The sequence below is a fragment of the Zootermopsis nevadensis genome, unplaced genomic scaffold (genome assembly GCF_977971745.1).
Source record: "Zootermopsis nevadensis isolate Lab colony 2312 unplaced genomic scaffold, Znev_1.0 Znev_ptg000021l, whole genome shotgun sequence".
NCBI classification, from domain to species: domain Eukaryota; kingdom Metazoa; phylum Arthropoda; class Insecta; order Blattodea; family Termopsidae; genus Zootermopsis; species Zootermopsis nevadensis.
Window position 1 is genome coordinate 6,155,616 of NW_028259153.1, and position 23,572 is coordinate 6,179,187.

Genomic DNA, 23,572 nt, shown 5'->3' on the forward strand with positions numbered 1-23,572 from the left:
TGGTCATCATCATTGGCAAAAACAAGTTAATACTTATGACACAGATCTAAAAGATTATAATTTCAAATGTAAATAGGCCTGAAAAATAAAATAATATGTAGGCTAATTTAGGAAGAGGCCATACACAAGTTTACTTTATTGTAAAATTGCCTTTAAACATGACCAACCACTGAAGTTGTAAATATGCTTTGTCATAATGTCTTTTTGCAAGGAATTCAGAACACCTGAAAGGATTACCATTAAATTTCAAATTACGGATTTTTCAGACTTTTCTGCACATTCAAATTCTTGTTAAAAATTGGCAACTATATGGGATCTATGGAATGTAATAAAATATGGATGTGTTTATGTATGGATTTTTATTATTCTCTGTGACCATAGGTAAATCAAAACAGCTGGTCCTTGCTTAGAATTTGGAGAGCTTTAACAAGAAAACATGGCGGTGAAGGCTACAGCGACTGAAAATCGTAATGATGAAGCAGCTCACCCAAGGGTTGAAGATGAATCCAGCGGGGTAAGACTTCCTTAACCATTACAAACGGTTTCTAGCAACGTTTTGTGTTTTATTTAAGTTAGTGTACAGGTAGCCCTCGATTTGCGCCGATTCAGAATAACGCCAATTTTGAAACCTGCAAGTCAAAAAGTGGAAAAAATTGCTTATAACCTTTTACAATGTTTCTCGTACTAATTCTTATACTAAATCGTAATTCTTACATCGCTGGTTTTGAATAAAAATTATAAAAGCAGTCATCTCTGCAATTACGTATGTTTCGTTAACGCGAATTTGCTCCAATGAGATCGATGAATCGGTAAAAGCCGTTTGTGAAATGCAAAATTTTGCATATGCGAGTTTGCTCTCATGCAATTTCATTCCTGGTGCTTTAAACTTTCAAAGGACTAACTTAATCTCTGCGGAGGTCGCAGGGTTATTTTTGCTACGCAGTTTTCTATAGGTCGGTGTCTTACATCGCATAACAGCAGAGATGACTGTACACATCAATCACAAGAAAGGATCACAGTCAATCGCGGGGACCAACGAATTGTAAGTGCATAAAATATATTTTTTAAATTCCCTTTATTTTATTTACATTATTTCATAGATTTAAATGTATTTCCATTATATTACTCGTCGATGTTTTGGTGCTGGGAACACATGTAATTGACTACCCATTGATTTACATTATTAAAGAGTTTCAATTTACGCTGATTCGTCCAGGAACGCATCTCCGGCGTAATCGAGGGCTACTTGTACAGTCCCTCAAATCAAAAAGCTGATCAGGTTATGATGAAATAACAAGTAAAATTTAGAAAACTTGTCCAGCCTTAACCTCTCAAAGTTGAACTGTGGCCTCTTCAATCTTTGCCTCCATTCATTTCTTATTTTTCCTTATTCCTAGAAATTTATTGGCATTCTCCCTCACAGCATCTCCCCACCTCTTTCTGGGTTTACCTATTCTTCGCTTTCCATATGCATGTATTGTCTCTTGAGTCACCTTTTTGGATACGCGATTATCCTCCATCCTAACCACATGGCCAGCCCACCGCAATCTCTTGAGCTTAATAAACAGGGAAAATTTTTAGGTCCTTGTACAGTTCACAAATTTCATAATTATACCCAATTCTCCATCTACCAGCTTTGGACCATAAATTTGTCTTAGTATTTTCCTTTCAAGGACATCCAACATGTCTTCTGAATTCCTTACCATGGTCCAAGGTCACATCAATAGGATACAATCGGTCGTATGATAATTTTGTGTAATCTCACTTTGTTATTTTGCTGGACTGGAAAAAGGTAACAGGGTCTATCTATTTTTATTATTCCCTGGATGTCATTCACGGGGCATTCGATGGCGCCACCGTTCTCCAAAGAGCGTAATTATCGGATTCAAGCAGGACTTTTGGATTAACAATTTATCGAAGGTTCAAAAAGTAAATCAAAATATTCTCGGGCAATCAGCCGCGTTAGCTGGTTACCGTAGTAAAGCGACGTTTCGGGAGCAAATTCAATAAAATCTCAGGCAGTCAGCTGCGTTACAGTAAACGACGTTTCGGGAACAAATTCAATAAATCTTCTCGGACAAACAGCTGTGTTAACCGGTTATGGTAGTAATCCGACGTTTCGGGAACAAACTCTGTCCCAATCTTCAGGGTTCTGACGTGACTGGATCCTCGGAAGTTGCCTGTGTAACTGCCTGCTCGGGACCAGTGCACGCAGTTACACAGGCGACTTCCGAGGATCCAGTCAGATCAGAACCCTGAAGATGGGGACAGAGCTTCCTCCCTAGAATCGCGAAGGTCCCGGCTAGCCTCCGAATAAAAGTGAAATGTAAAGTTTTCTTCCTATGTTGCATTAACAGAGACAAAACTTGGAATCGATTGATGAGAGGGATGGGTAGAAATTACGCAGACTGTTCTGTCTGATAGCAAAGGAACAATTCCACAGATTTGTTGCCTCATTAGGTTAGAACTGTTATCTCCATTTTAATTTTTAGAAAACTCCGATCGAGTGTAATTCTAAATTCTCGATAATTCCATAATTAATCGTAGAATGTCAGACACTTCGACGCGTGATAGATAAGGGCATTGATAGCGATTCTGTTTTTTTGTTTACAATCTTTTTATGTCTCATGTTTACTTCTCTTCACAAACAACGATGCGCAGTTGTGACAGTCACTGACATGAGTGACTGAGGAAAATCTGAGGCGAAGTAGTTGTTGGCGTGGCGGGCGGCCGACGCAGTAGGAGGAAACATAACATAACACAACGTGCAACAAATCTTAAAAATAATTTCTGACGAAAGGAAGTTGATTTGTTACTCTCAACGTTACTCATAAGTGGACCTAATGGTACAGTCACGTGATTTTTGCCAGAGATACTTAATTTCATTTTGAAAAACTACGCTAGAGGTGGGAGAGTCGAATTTATGCAGAGAAGGTTTTAGATAATTCTTATTTTACTAGAAGCTAAGAAATGCCGTGGAAGCATAAATAAAGGAAACCTTCGATTCTTCGTCCTTGAAAGACTCCACATTCACGTAAAGAACTCTGACGGCGTCCGGAATTTCCTTTGAGAATGAGGCACGCAGGCATTCGACTGCGTATTTGCCCTTAAAACACACGCATGGAGAGAAAAATTAGCAAATCAAAATGACTCGGGTCTGAATGTCGACAGAAACTCGTCTAGAAAACTGGATTTTCCTCGGTTCTTCCAGGCTAATTCCCCGATGTAAGCCGAGAGACCGTTTTTATGAACTCGATAATTTAACAACTTTTATTATCAATAACAAATATTATTCCAAGGTAAATAACAAGTGCAGGGTGCTGAAGTGTCCCTAAGTGACGCATAAATCATCGATCAAAATACGCAATTGCAGATCTTGATCGCAGGGATTAAAATATTTGCACTTTCTCATTACATCACCTATGCTTGAAGTGGTTTCAGAGGTTGCTCGCTCTGGGGGCCATAATCGTCCCTTTAGCGAGCCAGGTGGTGTTCCTGATCGCCAACAAGATGGGACACGACGTCCGCTGGTTTGTGTTGGCCATCGTGTTATTCACCATCGTATTGCAGGTACGTGACACGTAGTCTTAGGTTTCTGTCTTCATTGCTCACATGCTCATTCTGTTCCTGCCTAACCCTTGAATGATCTATGAAATTCTTTGCCGCGATGATCCTGCGTCCCTGTGAACATTGACATAATCTTATTACGTAGAAGCGTAAATTATTTAAAAGAAGGCGAAGGAAGAGTGGAGAAAGTGGGGCCAGAAGGAAACCAGTTTGAGCATAATTTCGATTCACTCGCGTAACTTAAATCAACATTTCATTTCAGATGTGGCGGGTATCGCTTTGTTGTGAGTTACGAAATGTAATCAGACTCGCCTTTGTTTTTATTTTCTGATTTTTTCTGTTTTGTTCCGTGCCTCAGATTGTTCGGGGCTACATCTGGGGATGCCATACCTACAAATGGGTGTGGATCCTGGAATGTTGCTGCGAGCTAGATACATTCGAGTACTGGGTCGACTGCACGTTTTATGCAGTCGTAATTGCTGGGGGAGCCTTAGGCATCACCCAGCATAAGAAGATCCTTGATCCAGCGGTAAGATCGAAGTCTCGAGCCATTCAGGGCTCAAGAGTGCGATGACTAAGCCACGTCTTCACCGCCGTCAGAACCTCAAATGCCACCAATAAATCTGATTTCTGGAATTGTACAATTTATTTTTGTAAATCGTGATTTTCCGGGGGGTGGCAACAGGAACCCCAAAACGCACATTTTTAAGGGAGCCTCGTATTCGAAATTGCACTTAAGTGATGCACAAATCATCAATCAAGATACGTAATTGATCACAGGGATTAAAATATTTACACTTTAGCAAATCAAAATGACTCAGGTCTGAATGTCGGCAGAAACTCGTCTAGAAAACTGGGTTTTCCTCGGTTCTTCCAGGCAAATTCCCCGATGTAAGCCGAGAGACCGTTTTTATGAACTCGCTAATTTAAGAACTTATTATTATCAAAGATAAATATTAATCCGAGGTAAATAACCCTAAGTGACGCATAAATCATCGATCAGGATATGCAATTGCAGATCTTGATCGCAGGGATTAAAATATTTACACTTTCTCATTACAGTGGAAAAAGAAACTGGGCATCGCCATTGCGGAGGTGGCCCAGTTTTTGAACATCTGGGGCCAAGGAAAGGCCATCAACAGGATGAGGGAGAAGGAAGACCATACCCCGTCAGTAATTACCCTGACATTCTTGGTGGCCATCACCGTCATTCTCTTGGTACGTGACACGTAGTCTTAGGTTTCTGTGTTCGTTGCTCGCACGCTCATTCTGTTCCTGCCTAAGCCTTGAACGATCTACGAGATTCTTTGCCGCGATGATCCTGTGACCTTTGACATAGTCTTATTACGCAGAAGTGTAAATTATTTAAAAGAAGGCGAAGGAGGAGTGGAGAAAATGGGGCCAGAAGGAAACCAAAATAGTTTCACATTACTGAGATGTTCTTCGTGGAAGAACATCTCAAAGAGGTCCGCAGGATTTTGCAGACACAACTTCTTTGTGGACAAGTTCAAGGTCTGTAGTACAGAACCGTCAGTTCAGGTAAGTTCTCTACGACGACACCGTTTGCAGTGAGGCTTGCTGGGAGAACCCAGATTCAAGAAAGGTTCAAGGACGGAATTACCTCAATCCCTTGACAATTGTAATTATGGAGGGAAAGTCAAGTCTCCGAGAATTTGCCTGTTCGCGCTGTTCAAGAACTTATTTTTCCGAGGTATTTAACAAGTGCACGGTACTACAGTGACCTTAAGAGACGCATAAATCATGAATGAGGATACGCAATTGCAGATCTTGATCACAGGGATTAAAATATTTACACTTTCTCATTACAGCACCCAAGGCTGAAGTGTGTGAAGAAGACGCTAGCAATGGCGGCAATGCTATTCACCTTATCCGTGAAATTGGCTTTGGTGATAGATGGGGACAAAGATTCCCACGGTTACACTCCGATAGTGGTGTCGACCGGCTTCGCTGTCGATTTCGTGGTAAGTGACACGTTGTCTCACACGCCCTTTCTGGTCCTGCCTAAGCCTTGAACGATCTACGAGATTCTTTGCCGCGAAGATCCTGTGACCTTTGACGTAGTCTTGTTACGTAGAAGTGTAAATTATTTAAAACAAGGCGAAAGAGGAGCGGAGAAAGTGGGGCCAGAAGGAAACCAAAATAAATCACTGATAATAAGAAAAATATCGGAGAGTGCAGGATCTAACAAGTAGGGAAATTTGCTATGAAAGAGAAAATACTAGGATCGGCATTAAGTGAACGAAATTGGAGCTAATTATAATTTCGCTTAACTGATCAGACAATTTAATTAGTCTGCGTGTCATAAAACCTCGCTGACAGGCCCGAACATTCCGCGTTCTTTATAAACTAAATGAACGTGTGTGCATTAAGTCAGTCTTCGAATCACTTGGTCTTTCCTTTAATAGGGAAACCCCCATGACTTTTTAAAACTGCTTGTAATAAGTAGACTCCAGTTTAAAATATGAGGACTTTGGCCTGCCATTTTAAGCCGCTAATCGATGCTCGTAAATACCCATTTTCTGTTGATCTGTTTAGAAATTCCTTTGGTCACAATTAATTTGTAAGTACAGTAGCAATAATACAAGAGCATAATTTCGATTCACTCGCTTGACTTAAATCAACATTTCATTTCAGATGTGACGGGTATCGCTTTGTTGTGAGTTACGAAATGTTTTTATTATTGTTTTCTAATTTTTTCTGTTTTGTTCCATGCCTCAGCTTGCTCGGGTCTACGTATATGTGGCCCGATATAAGCCGGAGTGGCGGCGATGCCAGGAAGCCTCTGGGCTGGAGGATTTCCACCTGTGGGTGTTGCTTTGCACAGGACTTGTGAGCACTGGATGCGCAATTATTGGAATACAAGAACATTAAATTAATGTCCATGTATTCCAATAATTATTGCAGGAAAAAAATGTACATAAACAATTTTATAAATTTTATATGATGAGTTTTATTCATAAACACAAAGAATGAACTTTTCACTTTTTGAAAAATTATACAGCTCTTCAGCTCTAACCCGGTTTCCTACGTGAGCGATTAAATGCGAGTTGCGTGGGTGAAGCGGAAATAGCAAACTGGCTGTTTGTGTGGCGCTGTCCTAGGTTACAGCGAAGCGATCAGGAGAGTAAAGCGGCCGGATTCCGAGATCAGATATTTCGATATGTTCGCGTGAGTCGCTGCGCTGGCCGTGTAGTACACGGAAGGTGCGTGCGCAGGAATGTTTCTCTCACGTAGGACACAACGAGCGATTGCCCGCTTCATATGACACCCCGAGCTCGCTTGCCTTACGGACGGGTCGTCACTGACTACGATACTGTCAGGCAACCGCCCATGAAATTAATTTAACTTGATTGTGCATTAATCTGCTATGTGGACCAACAAATAACCAAAGAACACAAATCAGTAAGTAAATATATTTGCATGACCAAGAATAAAAAGAAGAAAAAATGTACACCGGAGCCACGTCCGCCGTTTTATAAAGGAAAATAATTTACCACAGTGAACGTCCCCACCCTCACAGGGCCAACACCCCAGAGCCAAAAGAGATTTTTATGGAAAAGGCTGAACTGTGGGTGAAGGTCTTACAAGTTACAGGGCAACGCAGTCCCAAGGAGCGGAGGGGAAATGTAGGGGGTGGGGGGGGGAAAATGGCAACTGCGTAGTTTGACTGTGGCTTCATTAGCCGAAACCTTTTGGTTACTGCTGTCATGTCACATGACAATTATTATTTGCTCTCTGTTTATTACAGTTACTAAACTTTTAGTTGTGCTTATATGAACAGAACAATTTCTCTTTAATGCAGCATTTGGTTAAAATATAGATTTCACTACAAACAAAACTTTATCTCCAGCCACCAAAAAATATCTAGTCTTTAAAATGTCAATCGACAATAACTTTTCAGTATTCTGCGCAGGAAATCACGACTTGGGGTTCAGTTATGTCTTTATAATTGTTCAATAAATAATAATAATGCTTTGGCGAAAGGCAATTCATATATCAGTTGTTTACTCTGAAATACAATATCAACATCACGATCCACCTTCCGACATTTACTGATACATATTTTAGACACAATAACATCATTTAAAAATATATTTTCTCTTTATTAGTTAGTTTATATATTTCGATCCACGCAAGTAGAATGTATTTATTGCAGTTAGGACGATAAATAAAAATTGCGACTCCAAGAGGCTGGCGGCCAGTTCAAACGTTCGCCGACTGACGCGCCCTTCTAAGAGGGTGGGAGAAGGTGTAAGCTGTACAGCAACTTTCTTTCCATGAACAACAAATCAGGGTTTTTTTTTCAAACAATATAACAACAAATAATGACATTCGTAATACCTTACAAAAACAGAAGATAAACGACGGATATCAACAGACATCACGCAATACCCAGTTCCGACGGTCCTCACGAATATAAAAAACTATCAGGTGAGTACGCGGAGCGCATCGCTGGGTCGGAACTGACAGTTACAGTCTTGATCCATACACGGCTTACGGGTTTGTACCCTCAGTTCCTCAAATATCTTCGCAAGAACAGAAAAATTATGCCTTGGGCCATCTATTATATAAATCTATTTTATTCTGAGATTATAGATGCTGTATTTGAGTAGAAGACAATGCTTGTGCTACGTCCGAGACGAATAAGGGGAAGGGGTGAGCATGACGTCACAGCGTTACAGATTTCCCTCCCGTCCCACCCGCACTGACTGGTCTTCGGCTTGTGAATTTCTAGCCGTCAACGAAGCTCGCAGATATCTTGAGACAAGTTTTCCGATGGGAGAATTTCTAAGCCAGCTGAGCCACCACCAGCTTCTCAAGGAGGATTCTCGTACGTCAATTCAGTAATACGTTTCTAGGTGCCCACTTTCCAGAAAAGCATTTATTTCTGAAACATAATAGCCTTCATATTTGCGTAGAAATAACACACTCCATTCAGTGGCCTTGCCCCCCTCCAGCTCTGTGTAAAGAAAGTCCTAATTAAAATGTATTGGAATATAAAAAGCCTCTGAAACTCTCTTAAAGTCGCAGAAGATTGGACCCGGAAGCGACTTGGTTCTTTAAGTGCAATTTCGAAGGGAAAAATGCCGAGTCGAGAGGTCGTGGTGTGTGTGAACAAGTCCGTGTGTTACTCTCGAGAGAACGCCTTTCACACGTCGTCTGTCTGCCCTGACAAATGTCTGACATCAGCATCGCATTACTCACGTGTTACGAGCAGAACACGAGACGACATCGCAGTTTTGCTGAGCTGACTCTGAGACTCGATCGAAGGGCGACCTTGAAGAGTTGCTGGTTCAGAGGCAACAATTTATGGTAATTGTTGGTAATGTGATGAACTCACGACTAAGTCACCTGTTTAAAGAACGGGATTTTGATGCAAGGCAAATATTTCATTAAAGCTTAAATCTTTCTGGAATACCTTAATGTAAATGCATTAAACCTGATCGCCTTGTTAACATCTGTGACATTTTAATTATCTCAAACTCAGTTGTTCATCTGTGGGATTCGGATGATGATGATTTATTGACGATTTTTTAAACTTGCTGATTTCCAACCGACGGCGTCCCAAGACGAAACAAACCACGAGGAAGACGTCAGAGGTTTAATTACACTCTTAAATTCTGGTCCGTGTATACGCCATCATCTGCGTTACAATGAATGGCTAAGTTTATAGTTTTATAGGTTATAAATCATTATCCAAATTAATTTCCTAACGAAGGACGTGCTTTGACGTACGTGCAGCAGACGACAGTTAATTAGTGACACACTAATCCTCCTTTGTCAATATCGACCCACTGATCGATCATATTCTCTGTGAGTTCCTGTTCCTCTAACTGCCCGTATGTCACAATGCACTGCTCTGATCTGACTTGGTTTCGGGGAAGCCGTTCTTTTGTGTTGGAGCTGTTTTTTTAAAACGTCCCTAATGAAAATATATAGAAGTTTAGATTTCAGAGAAAACAAAATAACCCCCGTCACACGCCCAATTTTATTAAAATCTTCTTCTGTTCACACCAGTTTCGTATTTTCAAAGGTCGCTTAATAACAGACAATAGTCATTTACGCTAACAAGCCCAATTAGCCGCCATGTTTTTTCCCCAATTAATTCGCATTTGGTTTAAATAAGAATGAGAGGAAAATTTTTTGGTGAGTACAATCGCGGGTTTTATGCGATGTTGTGATTACTCTGTATGAGTTTTCCAAAGGAAGTGTCGGGGGGACACACATAAGAAGAGAAATTATATCAGAACGTTCCTTACGAAAAGTTGCAAACGTGCCTAACAGCTTTGTGATGTCTGTCTGTCCCTCTCCATCGGTCCTGAGATTTGGCGAGTTTCATTAAAACGTGTCCCCACTTTTCAGTTGTGGTTAAGATCGGATGGATTTAGTCAACGTCCTCACACATTCACTGATTCTCTTTAATATTATCCTACCATCTACCCCTTGGTCTTCCGAGTGGTCTCTTTCCACGTTGTTTGTCTTAAACAGACGATGAAGCTCACAATGAAAGAATGTTCGGATGGGCCCATGTGCCGCGGGTGCCAACTTAGAATGGACAGAGTGTAACCTCGTGATCGTTGAATCGCCTCGCGTTCTCTTATGTATTCGGCGCATTTCGGCTGACGAGGTGGAAGTTTATCGGTCGTTTCTGTGAGAAGGTCCGAAGGCCGGAACGAACCTGGGCCTTGTGCCACGCCCCCAATTAACACGCGTGACGATTCATTTCACGTCTTGAGGCGATTGGCTGGCGGTATCATAGACGCAATGAGAGCCAGTTCCCTGGTACGGCTAGACGCAGATCGCGGTATAATATTAAAATGGAGCGTGAATAAGTACAGTCTTCCGTGGAATCATCTGGCGCAGAATAGCAAAGAATATGGCGAGCCTTCGGTTCGGTAACAGGCGGGAAATTGTTTTGGCGAGACAGTCGACCTGATTACCTGCTGCAATACCGATGCAGAATTCGAGGCGCCCCACTGCACTTACTTGAAACGAAAGATAGATGCCGCCTGGTTCCAACGTACGAAGATTTGGTCTTGTTGATGGAGGGGATGAAAAATCATTTCATACCAAGAATTCGAGAGGAAGTTTGCTTCTAGTAGATGGTCACAGGTCACATTGTTCTCATTCTTGACTTCACTGTAGAGGAGGAGGTCACAACACTGCATCTTCCAGGTCACATGACACTTTTATCAGAGCACTTGAAACTGTTCTGGCAGCGGTCCGTGGACAACTGAACCCACGGCAAAGCTCAGCTGCTACAAATGACCTTGAGCCTGTCTGCGATCAGAGCTGTTTATTTTACTTTCAGATGGTCAGATGCAGAGTCTCGCCGAAGTCTGTGGTCAGAATGACGACGATCGATATATTTGGTGTCATATCAATGATTTTACTCGTGAGAGTAGAGAGTCAAATTAGTTAAAAATAAACCAAATTTAATATTATGACGCACTAATTACCCTTGTGACGTAAACTTTTTTATCGACAGAGATCTCCATCCAAAATAAATTTGGTCAGAAAAGTTCGATTACAAAATCTTACGTTTGGCAAAAAGGTGGCGCTGATAATTTCTCGGATGGCATAATATGTAACGAAAGTGAAGTGTAAGATTTGGGGTTTTCACAGCGGTGAGTATGAAGATTTCCGTCTGGCCGATGTAGACTTTTCCGCACTCACAGGGAACGCTGTGTACGCCAGGCGTCTTCAGTCCTAGGTCGTCCTTGACCGGCCGGTATTCTCTGATGTAAGACCTTACATGAATCTAAGCAAGTGTAATATATTCTGTATATTTAAAGTTAAAGAAGCTTAAAATATATGTAAATAAATGTAATAAGTTGATTTCAGATTGCTATAGTGCACGCATCATAGTCCCCAACCTTCTATTCCTTCTTTCCAAGCGATTTCTATCAGATGTCGCTTTGATTGTCGGTGATGGAGTCCTGAAATCCTAGATGCGATAATTCGCGAGCAAAATCGATTAGACTTTGTGGGACGCGATGGATAATCATGAAGCAGAACGCTTGATTCACGTTGAGTCTCTAATTCTTCACGAACCAGTGACACTTCTTAAGTCGTGAAGTCTTTGAACAGACCGGATAACAGCATGACAATCTTAAAGACTTGTGCTGAGTGTTTGAACGAACAATTTTAATTTGGATACATCCCAAAAGTTTCAGTTTCTATAATTACAAATGTTTTAACGCGTGGAATTAGCTTGTTATGGTTTCTGTATCGCATCATCGGAAAAGTATATAAAAATAAGTATGGTTGGTAATGCGTGCTGTTGGAATAAAATGCGTGCGCCATCTCTGAGACACACAATTAACCTTGACAGTGCCACTGCAGAAACACTTTCAAAAACGGATATCACAACATTATGAACCAAATAATCTCAACTGCGAATGAAACAGAACATTATTAATTTATTAAAAAATATCATATTTTTAAATTACCAAATTGAGACGTTATATTCTTTCATTAATGTGAAAGGAAGCTCGCCTCATTTGGCAATTTAAGGTCTCATACTACGTTTATGGTTTCCATTACGAGCTTTGTACCTGATAAAACGGAAAGATGGTTGTCTTATGGGTTGTGCCGTGTAGTCAGGTAGAAGTCTACAGACGTTTCAGAGGTGCTTGCTATCTCCGTCATGAACTTAATGATAATGTAATAAACTTGGCCCCACAAACGACTAGGACTTCTTTCAAAAATGATTTTCTCTATATTAGTTCCATAATTACACATGTTCATAATGTTTAAATTGTAAACGCATGTGTAAAATGTGTCTTTATTAGAATGGAAGACCAAATACAAAATTTCTCAGACACCTTCAATCTGTGTTCCTCCCTCAGAGTAAGAGACCACGTTTTGCACCCATACAAAATTACTGTTTTGTATATTTTAATCTTTAGTTTCTTAGAAATCAGACGGTAAGACAAAGTATTTTGAACTGAGAAGTGTCAAGCGTTTCCAGAACACAGTCACCTCCTGATTTCCTCATGAGTATCATTTCGATTAATTATTGTTGCTCCCAAATATTTAAAATCTGTCACGCTTTTAATGGAATGCAATCAAAGAGCAGAATAAAACAACTTCTTACATCTGTTTTATTTACACTGACTGTGAAAATGCTCCTGTACTGTCTATAACATAATCTTGTGTCATTTTGTCTCTCATTTATCTTTCTGGCATCAAAAGAAAACAATAAAATAGGCAGGTCTGTTATTTCTTCTACCACATTTAGGGATTCCGTTGTTGTTCCGCTCTGTTCGTTTCTTTGAGCAACAGAAATGCCTGAAGGATTTCTAAATTTACTTCCACTGATGGAACAATCTGAATGACAATAACAAAACAATTTCATATATACACGTCATGTAACAGATATTAATAACCATTAAAACTATTTTACATCTCACCTCTGCACTGGATTTTTGTCTACTAGAACTTCTAAGAATGTAAGTTAATTTCAAGTCATGATGCTTTTCCATGTTCTTTGAGGTCTGGTCACTGAGAAACACTAAAAATAACACTTTCATAATTTACTACACATAACCAATACAGAATAGGGTTTCCAGGGAAGGCAGTCCAGATAAGTATTAGAACTGCAATGGCAGCATGAATCACCGAACTTTCAGCACAAGGACAACTGGAATGAGCGCAGTTCTATATTATCACTCAGGTACCCATGCCAAAATCAAATGATGGAAGAAATTAACCCATTATGTCCTATAGTGAACCTGACTTGTAAGCACATCGAAGTGAGGCAGCACTGACTTGGCCTCTTTCAAAAGTCTATGGCGATCACCAAAATTTGGTAGCCAGGAATTGCAAACATTTGGTTAATGCTGTTATGATGGTGTATTTAGCATCGGACCTTCTGTGCTGAAAATTAATGACTGAGAATCTTCTTTAAAAGACTTGGCACTAAATTTTCTACAGTGATGAAAACTCACGCTTTTTTGTCATATACAAAATTTAATAAATTTAATTCCTAAAATAATTTTTATTAATTCAGCATCTTCCTTGACAGTAGCATTTACAAGGATGGATTGGCTTTATAACATATCTACATTTAGACTCACTTTTAGAAAAAATACCTCTATAAACAAATAACACAAAAGAGCAGACAATATAAATGAAAAAATTTACAACATTTCAGTATTCTTCTTATTTTGACTCTATTTAAACAAATTTCATATACCAACAACAAAATAAAGGGCCAAAATACCACAATCACAATTTCAATAAATGGACAAATATAAAGGACAACAAATAATTACACTTCACCCCACACTCTTCAAATTTAACAAGTCAATAAAATAAAATAATTCAGTTTTTTCAAAATTGGTGCCACTGCCGAATGATATTTGCCCATAAAGAATGTAAAGATCGTTTTTCATAACTTTTTCCAACAAAATATCTTCTAAGTTAATGAACTTCATTTTCAAGGAAGACTGTTTTATGGACTTCTGTCATTGCATTTTTCAAGCCTCCTTCCTTGATTCCAGTAAATTTAACCTTTTGAAAACCTCAAACATAAAACCATTGTATTAAAAACGCTGAAAAGCAGTACTACAAAATACACACGATGTACACACTTCTATAACATGCTGACCAGTCTTCAAGGAATCAAATGATTGTAAAATGATGGCTCTTATTAAAGTCCTACTACAGTAGACTGTAGCAAAATAAAACATTTCTTGCTGCTGCATGTAACATACTAAAACATAATGCCAAAAAGGGCATTTTATTAATACCAGGGAATAGTGGAGTTATATGGAACAGCAAGGGTTAATGTTTCAGAATTAGGCTTCATAAGATATTTCAACTTGCCTTATTAAAATGATGAACTGCATCCCAAAAAACCAGTTCTTTTGTGCCAGAAGACAACATCGTCATCCATTGATATCTGCATGTGGATGTGTGATTATACTTCTACACTATCTGACAGTGAAGTGAAATCATATTTTTCTCCTGCTTCCCACATTTCAATATTTTGCAATGTATGACATATTGTGATTAAAATGAGTACACCGCAGGGAATACCGTAGCAGTATGAATGCCACTGTTACAAACTAAGTTGGCAGCCCTTCAAAGGAAATGGCATAATCATGAACTTTTTCTACAGCAGTAAAATGAACTTCACATCAATAAAAATACTGCGTGTTATTTTAGTCAGCTGAACTCCACTGTTTTGTAAAGTAAAGAGATGGTGAATTCCCTGCAGTCTGCACGATTCGTAGGGAACCCAAATTCTTAACTGGCATTCTAAGCGTTAGTAAAATAGAAGCCAACAAGGAAATCCGAAAGATAATAAAAATATATATTTACCTCACTAATAATCTGTCACAGTTGCAAAGCTTTACTATAATGAAAACGACCGACTCCTTTAAAATCTGTATTCTATTACAACATAATCACTCTCAACAACACACTTCCACACACGAACGCCATCCACATAAAACCATATAATATACTAACTTACCACTGCCACCAACTGCAAAAGCTTACTATAGCTAAGTGCTCAAGATTTCCAACGCTGCCAACCCTTGCGAATTCAAGTTTCCTGTCATTATGACAGTGCTGCCACCATGCTGATTCTAGCCCGGTAAAATGAATCCTGTGTCTGTAGCCAGACCAATCTCTGTTGGGATATCAACTAAGGTAAGGACTGATCACAAATCCTGCAGAATGTTTAAGCTGACTTCTGTAACATGTATATTACATGAGTCTGGTGTCAAAGAACATGTCAGTACTCCACATCCTCCACTTTTCAAGTGTGATACCACCCCTGGCCTTGGTTTCATGATCACCAGGTAAAGCTAAATTCTTAATCATCTCCCTCTTTCCATACACACATGGCTAAATCAGATCCAGGATGTTACAGTGTATGCAATAAAAGAAGTTGACAAATCAAATATCCATTTTAATAAATAATTTAGATGCACCTAGTGCCCTTCTATTCTCTTTACATATAAACAAACAATATATTACTAAAATTTCAGGAGCAATTTACTCAAGTAAAAACTATAACAGCACTAATTTTTTTACATGAAAATGCTGTATATAGTAAGGAATGAAGAATTTGATCCTGATTAATCCATCACCCCTAATTGAGATTAGTTATTAATGCATGTCTGTCACTACACATATGCAACACACAGATAAATACGCTTTTGTTCTCTCTCATATATTACTAGACAGAGGAACCCCTCCAGGATAATTCCAGACAATTAATTTAAAAAAAACAATCACTATACTATATGAACAACATGAATGTAACAGGTGTTGAACACTTTGCCGACAGTTTTCCATCACCAGTAAAATAACAAACAAAATACTGGGCCATTATTGCAGTGTGCCAACTGAATAATGCCAAAACTGTATGTGACTTTAAATGGAGCAGCAGATTTATCGCAAAACTTTACAGAATTAAAGTTGTAATTTAGCAAACAGAAAGAAAGTTTCCTTAGGACACATCTGCGACAATTTTACTAAATAAATAAATAAAGCATTCGTTATGTTTAATAAGATCAAGATTTTGAACATCACAGTATAATGCTGAGCAAAAGATGCAGAAGAACCCAAAAACGGGAAATATTTTGCAGCTGTGACGTACCATGACCTGTCTTCTGCATGTGATACTGCGTTGGCCGCTGACAATAACTCCAAATAAGCAGTCATAAAAATAGAGTGTTATTATACTCTTTTGCAATATTCTTGCGTGACTCACTGCTGGATACAGATAAGCTCAAAGAATAAAAACAATTTGTCACAGAAAAATCATAAAAACAGTCCTCGGTGTTCAAGTTCCCCACAGAAACAGTTCTTAATCAAGAACTGACATTAGAACAACAAAATGTCATTATCAGGTATTAACTGAAGAAAAGAATGGCATCAACATTAACCTTGCAAAGCTCAAATGGGTCTTGCAGAATAAAACAGGTGTATCAAAAGGGACCATGAAAACTGCAACAAGATCACTGAAACTATTTAGGGTTTGAGGTTTTCACGGCAGTGAGTCTGAAGATGGCAGTCTTCTGGGTTTTTGCACCATGTAGAAGTCTGCCAACATTTCAGAGGTCCTTGATGCCTCCATCATCATCGTCCTGATGACAGAAGACATCCATCTTCATCGCTGAAACCATCCTTGTCTAATACAGAATGAAGTATTACACTGCACCATACACGAGTACTGCAAGGGAGCGAGTATCACTTTCTCTTCTGACTCAAAATATCTCGTGATGAGATAAAGTTATCATTTACAGTGGAAAGATAATGCAATGGCAGCTATTAAATATCAATACAGCAGAAATACTTATGATCATAAACCACCAAAAACCAATTGTTACAATACAATGGACCATAAAAACAATATGGCTCTCAAAAGAACAGGTCAATGATTGATTCAATTTTGGCGGTGAAGTAGATATTACAGAAGAGTTGGGAATTCGGCAAATATACATTTGGCTTTAACTGATTTTAAAAAACGTGTGATTATGTGAACACACAAGAAGCTGGGAAGGCACAGAACTAATATGAGAATAAGGAACACTTGTGAAAAATGTGGAAAGAGCGAGGTCAGAGACTGCAAACCTTCTGTTCCGCAACATGATAATGTACGAGATGATAACAACGGTATCAAAAGGGCAAGAAAGTGGAGTACCAAAACTTATGGTGTAGCAAGGCATTTACTGTTGTGCTGACAGTGGGATTCTCTGGAGAGATGTCCTGCAGAGGGCAGATCAAAGGGACAGTGACAAAGGCACCAAACTGTGTGTAATTCTCGTTCGTCTGTTAGAAGTTTAGCTATTGACAAGGTACGGAATTACCTCAAAGTTTCAGCCATAATCAAGAATAGTAGTACCAGAACAAATACAATATTTACTTGACTTCTAGACAGCCCCCTTTTTCTGGTATGTTTTGAAGAAAACTTCTCTTCCAATAATATACTTTGATGCATTTATACTTTACAGACATTATTTCAACTTTATTATGTAATTCCCAGATAATAATTAATGAAAATATGTGCTTCTATTAATATGGTAAATACAATATTTGATTCCAGTAACAAAGAACTTTCAATTAATGAAATTTAGTATGCAGATAGTTCATAAACAAATTTTTAATCTTGTGTGAAACTTCTTGTTGCCTGTATCATAATATAAATATGCAAGTATTACATTTATTACCAGGAGGTTGCTTCTGACAAGTTGGAGGCAGTGAAGTTGTAGAAATTGTGCACTTTTCTGCCCCTCCGTCGATTGTCAATACTTTCCGTAACATCACCTGTGGCAGAGACTCTGTTGAGGTTCCACCAGACTCTGTATATCCGTGGTCCCACTTTGTAGCTGAAAAATAAACAATAAAATAAAATACAATAAATAACATAAAACTAAAAAAAAAACATTGTCCGTCTCTCTGTTACATGAAGAATCTTCTAATCTTTATACCCCTCTGGGGACTTTTGATGAAGACGTACAAGGACATGTGAGACCGGGAACCTGGAGACACGATACTGAAGATAACACGGGTCTTTTACCTTTGGTAAATAGACCACGAAGAGGCAATAGGATGGTACAACAAATTCGTGATGAAATTGTTGAATACTGTACTCAGGAGGGGTCACTGATCTGGCAAGAATTGTATGCTTAAAGATGAACTTACCGTGTCTTGTGTGGTCCGTGGTTCATTCCGATCCAACATAAATTGCAGCGTTTCAAATGCAAACCACGTACTAGTGTAACTTCATCTGCACCTAGAACAGTGGGAATACTCTTTAAAAATAGGATAACAAATTGTACGTAGGTACAGAAAATGTAAGCTACCCTACGTTAATGTTGTTAAGGAAAATATGAACACCTCTAATACAGAAATATTATTACCTATTCTTTTCTTTTATTTTACTAATTACCCGATTACAGCAAAGCCAAAAGGAAGGGAAGTTTTGGCACTCTAAGTCGGTTAGTTAAAGGAAAGAATTTGAACTAAAACTTGATAAAATATACTATAATTACGTAGGACTAACGTTTTCCCATTCTGGTAGGTTTCTTCATTTTGTTTTCTCTCTTCTCAGAGAAGCAAGTAAGCTGGTCAGTTTCCTTTTGCATTCTTCTGTATCGATCTCCAACTCAAATGATCATCATTTTCACCACTGTGAGAATTCAAATCACACTTATCGGGTGAAGTATTACTTTGTACATCACAAAAAGTACTGAATACTGAAAATTCATTACTAGTTTAAGCATTCCACTTAACCGTTTAAAGCATTCCAAAACTTACTTCAAGACATTTTGTTGGTGTTGGTACTGTATCAACACAAATCTGATACAATGTTTTGTAGTTATGAAAGATGCTTGACACGTCACTCTGCAATGCAAGCAATTCCGAAATAATCTACTGCTTATTTACAGCGTCTGCAAAATAAAACAATAGTAATCTTTAAAGATTTCAAGAATTACCATACATACTCTTACGTTGTGGCGACAAGTATAACTCTATTTCGTAAGGATATATTTAAATCAAATTTGAGCGACGACAGGAGCATAAAACTTTTCTCATTTTTCCAAACGTCCATACACGTTTCAAAGTAGGGCCACCTTGTGTCACAAACATACCCAACCTACAAAAACGCCTTAAACCACAGGGTGAAATATGAAAGTTAAACTCTGTTAAGCGCATATAAACCCAAATATATGCCAATCAGCAACTCCAAGTAGTTCCAATGGTTACTACGAGATGGAACTAGATACATCAAACGGCCGATCTTAGTTCCCATTAATGCCACCAGGTTGCATTCGAGAAATATTTATCACAATCGAGATGATATGGAACGAGTTGAACCAAACAAACCACCTCATTAAAATAAAAGCAAATATTAGCACGGCGTGAAATTTGGATTTTGAAGACGGCACAAGCCATGAACAAGCAATATTATCAGAGCAAATGCCAGATGGGATTTATATGCAAAGAAGAGTATGAACTCCTGCAACTAGCTAACCAAGAACTTCAATACTTTTTGTATCAAAAATACTATTCTGATTCTAGTAATTTTGGCATCTGTAGAATTCATTTTATCAAGAAACAAATGATGCTTACAAAATATTTACATTGAATAAGGGGGTGCAAACACAGGCTGCCTTCTATAACTTTTGTAGCTATTTGGAACATTCTTATTTTCTTTTTATTAGCATTCGTGTTCCTTGATGTATAGTAACTAGCATCTTCAATTCACATAAAACTAATGAAGTCCAATGGTAACTGCATGATCCGTGTGCTTCAACAGTCAGTAACTCATTTTATATTTGAGTTTCATACAATTCTTACTTTAAACTTTCTTAAACTGCGTTAACAAGCTAATCTTTGTGCTAGTGAAGACTTGTTTTTTCTCCACAGTTTTGAATTCTGAAATTCTATTTAGACAATTTTCATCTTCAAAGGGTTAATGTTCTAAAATTTGTCCCTTTATTTTGATGCTGGCAAATGTTTTGGTACAATTGTACCAACCTCAGGCCAACTGTTACATGTTATTCAAAACAGAAGTCAAAAGATAATTAATTAAAAGGTACCTAAGGTTAGTACTGAAATAGATGTTACACAGTGGTATAATTAAAAATAATGCAAGTTTAAAATAAATTCAAATGGGACCAGTTACATGGAATGCCTACAATCACAAGAAATATGTTTAGGTTACATAGCGCAGGTTGAGATCATTTATATACATGCCTCACATAAAATGCCCTAGTTAATTATTATACAGTACAGATACGAATATACTGAAAGTAAATTTTTAGCCAATTTGTTTTCCTTCAAATAATTTGGTATGAACAGAAGAGACCCAATTTTCTGAGTACTATGAAAATCTGAAACATTAAATGTCATTGCACTCTAACCTATATCTTATAGCTTAGTGTATGTTACATACTTATTACCAAATTAAAAATAAGAGTTAATGCTATTGCATACTTCCACTAATTATGATGAAAACTTTGAAAGGGACGAGGCAATAACTGCATAAGTTATAAAACTTTCAAGTCACTTTTCTTAAAACTTATGAACTGTCAGTCAGAACCTTGTCAATCCAAGCTCACAACTGCCGGGACACAGTGCAACATTCCAGAAGGCAGCCATCACGACATTCACAGAACCCAGAACTCAAAATAGGACCACCTTTGCACAGGTGGATATAGGGGTTTTATCTTCCACAAGTTACATTTGAGCTACACACATCATTAGCCAACCATATTCAATGAACAGACAAAACATCTTTCAATAACCCCCATTTCTGTTAACAGTAATACAGGTGAAGTTGTTGTGTCTGAAAGTGTCTTCACATGTTCTTAACCTTGGCACAAGATGGAGTTGAGTACCTTCAAGCCCTGCAGTTTTATACTAGAGGAATAAACCCCAGTATCCACTGAATAGTTTGGTGGGACCCAGTTTTAATGTTACAGGGAAGAGAGACATCCTGCCCCACTGGCTAAATTGCAGTCTGCATCAGTACCCTAGTCACTGAACTAGCTGAACTGTCCTGGCTCATGTAAATCACCTTCAAAACCAGAATAAAATTTATTCTTGCACCATACGATGAAACTGAAACTTGTCTGTGAAGTTTCTGCCTGTTAGGACAATTCTAAATTAATATTTGGCGGGAGCACAAAATAAATTAAATAAAGAAACTGAAACTTCAGTTTTCTAAAACCAGCAAGACAACGTGAAGGCAGTTTTCCTAAATGGAATTCAATACTTTTTACACATCTGTAGCTGTTGGGGTGAGATGCTCTCCACAAACAAGTGAGCAAGAACTCTTAGAAGTTCACTCAAGAAGAACTTTAAGTTGTTACTGTAGAATTTTGATCATGATGAGGTTTGCAGGAGGAAGAACTCCAGGCTGAGTTAATTATTGCCCCAGATCCAAAATCAAAACCTATCTAACGATTCACCTGAACACCTCACACTGCACAAATCCTTTCCATGTACTGCCTCCATTTGGTTTGATATTCTTGCTGCTCCTTACATAAACTCTGAATCAATTTCCTGTGACAAATTATGAAATTCAAAACTTCTGCTGTATATCCACCCAGAAACTACAACCACCACAGTTCTTAAGTTACTTTTCCTCTGTCAAGAATCTGCATCATTACAGGAGTCCACCACTCTACATAACCCTTGTCTGACCAAAGATTCCTTCTACGCATCAATTTCCTCACATATATATACCTCTTGAAGTCCATTCCGTTTCTTGTTCCCCTTTCTTCTTTGTCATGGCACTTTTCAATCGGAGTGCTCCTGCTTCAGTATCTTCAGCTCCCATTGTGTCCTCACTGTTCAGAATATACTGCAGAGATCTTGTTCAGTAAATCTACTCCGACAGGGAACACATCTGAATCTCTTAATCCGCTTCATCAGCCTATAGGAATTTCACATGGACAATCTTTCGTAAGCCGTGTCCAACATTAGCACACCTACAGGAAAATACGAAGAAAACTTTCTCGCACCTCAAAATTCCATATTTCCCCCATTTCTTCTAATCACACTGTTTCCTTCCTAATACTTCTAACTCTTATCAATCAGATCATCTAAAATTTTATTCCAATCAATTTTGCAACATGAACAGACGATGTTACCTTTCACGTTAGGCGTATATATGGTTTCCATCACACACTTCACATTGCACATTAATCACACCATACATGATTTCTCAAAGTCCCATCAGTTTCTCACAAACATCCACCAATCGATCTATCCTTATCCAATTACTTCCCAAATACTTTATATTACTTAGTAGGTTTCTCAACTCTACACAAACTGTTCTTCATTCATTTGACTCTACACCGGAAAGAATTTGTCAGCGCAGCTTTCAAGTTCCTCTTCATACTTTCTATCCACACCTCTCCCCCCTTCCTTCAGACGCTACAACACAAAAGGCAGCCATCTTCCTATCTCAAATGTTTCACTTCTTTTCTTGAATTTCAATCATGACTTCTGAGACTTTTCTTAATCTTGATTTTCATCAATTCACTGCTTCCTTCACTGAACCGCTTTCTTACAACTTCAAACATTAAGCTTTCACACAATTTATGACTTGAACCAGCTTGCGGCCACTGTTCCTTTGTTAGACAGGCAACAGCCTTCCTCAAGGCACTCACAATTTCAGACACTCAGGTATGAACACATCACAGACCACTTTACACTAAAACAAACTGTACTTGCACTAAATAAATTTAAAACCAGTTTGTTCCTCACTTCTTTACCTGAAGCATCATGACCACATGACGACAAAGAGAGCTGCAAGGTATTTTGCAGATGATTAATAATACAAATCATATTTTGTTATTGCGGAACAACACATCTGTATTTCTTGTCCACCCACAATTTTTAAGGAAAATGTGCACGATGTCCATCAGCTACTACAGTTACTATATTACCATAACATGAAAGATATGTTCTTCTGAAAAGTTTGCATTATTTAGACCTACTGCTATACTGAGCAGATCCTTCTGTATCTTATAATGTGGCAACCATCAGTGACCCTTCCCAAAACTCAACCAAAATCCAGCCTGTGGCAGCTTCCCCCGCCTCTTTCTCCAAGGGCAAAGGCACTACAGCCTAAACCCAACCACTCACCTCCACCTAATGCCCATGTTAAGAACATGCAAAGTTTTACCTTTTGCTCCCCAAATTCAGTTCTGGAATTGGATCAGCATGAGGCAGTAAACTGTGTAAGAACACCACAGACCAAATGTTACAATGTAACCTTAACATTATCTCCATCCTTCATGTGTGTTGGTATCGCTCCTTCAGAGAGCTTCCATCCCACCTTTCCATGTTTCAGCAGATTCAGTTCCAGTTGTAGAAAGTACTAATTTGTTACTATCAAAACCAGTTACTAATTCTTGAATTGTCAGGATTCAAGATCAAACTGTTAATAAAGCAACAAATTTTATGATACTAGAGACCTTGCACCTTATACTGCTAAATAAAA

General features: G+C 38.5%; 2 protein-coding genes across 6 annotated transcripts; one reads left to right on the forward strand and one right to left on the reverse strand.

Annotated features, from left to right (window-relative positions):
* Positions 1–342: 342 nt before the first annotated feature.
* LOC147873110 (uncharacterized) lies at positions 343–22,082 on the reverse strand. 5 transcript variants are annotated; one of them, XM_087353002.1, is made up of 7 exons: positions 21,808–22,082; positions 18,871–19,004; positions 18,617–18,742; positions 18,256–18,346; positions 15,074–17,939; positions 3,421–3,681; positions 343–629 (listed from the first exon to the last, which is right to left on the reverse strand). In XM_087353002.1, exons 3-5 carry the CDS (start codon positions 18,696–18,698, stop codon positions 17,777–17,779), a joined length of 336 nt encoding a protein of 111 aa, XP_087209128.1. In that variant the 5' UTR covers positions 18,699–18,742; positions 18,871–19,004; positions 21,808–22,082; the 3' UTR covers positions 343–629; positions 3,421–3,681; positions 15,074–17,776. The 5 variants fall into 5 exon arrangements, 4 of the variants coding, with proteins under 4 accessions (XP_087209128.1, XP_087209127.1, XP_087209126.1 ...); XM_087353001.1 differs by lacking the exon at positions 21,808–22,082 and adding an exon at positions 19,206–19,384; XM_087353000.1 differs by lacking the exon at positions 21,808–22,082 and adding an exon at positions 19,059–19,384 and having other exon boundaries at positions 18,871–18,957.
* On the forward strand, positions 3,435–6,527 carry LOC147873111 (uncharacterized). Its single transcript, XM_087352998.1, has 5 exons — positions 3,435–3,570; positions 3,926–4,096; positions 4,630–4,785; positions 5,397–5,549; positions 6,307–6,527. Exons 1-5 carry the CDS (start codon positions 3,511–3,513, stop codon positions 6,457–6,459), a joined length of 693 nt encoding a protein of 230 aa, XP_087209124.1. The 5' UTR covers positions 3,435–3,510; the 3' UTR covers positions 6,460–6,527.
* Positions 22,083–23,572: the final 1,490 nt, after the last annotated feature.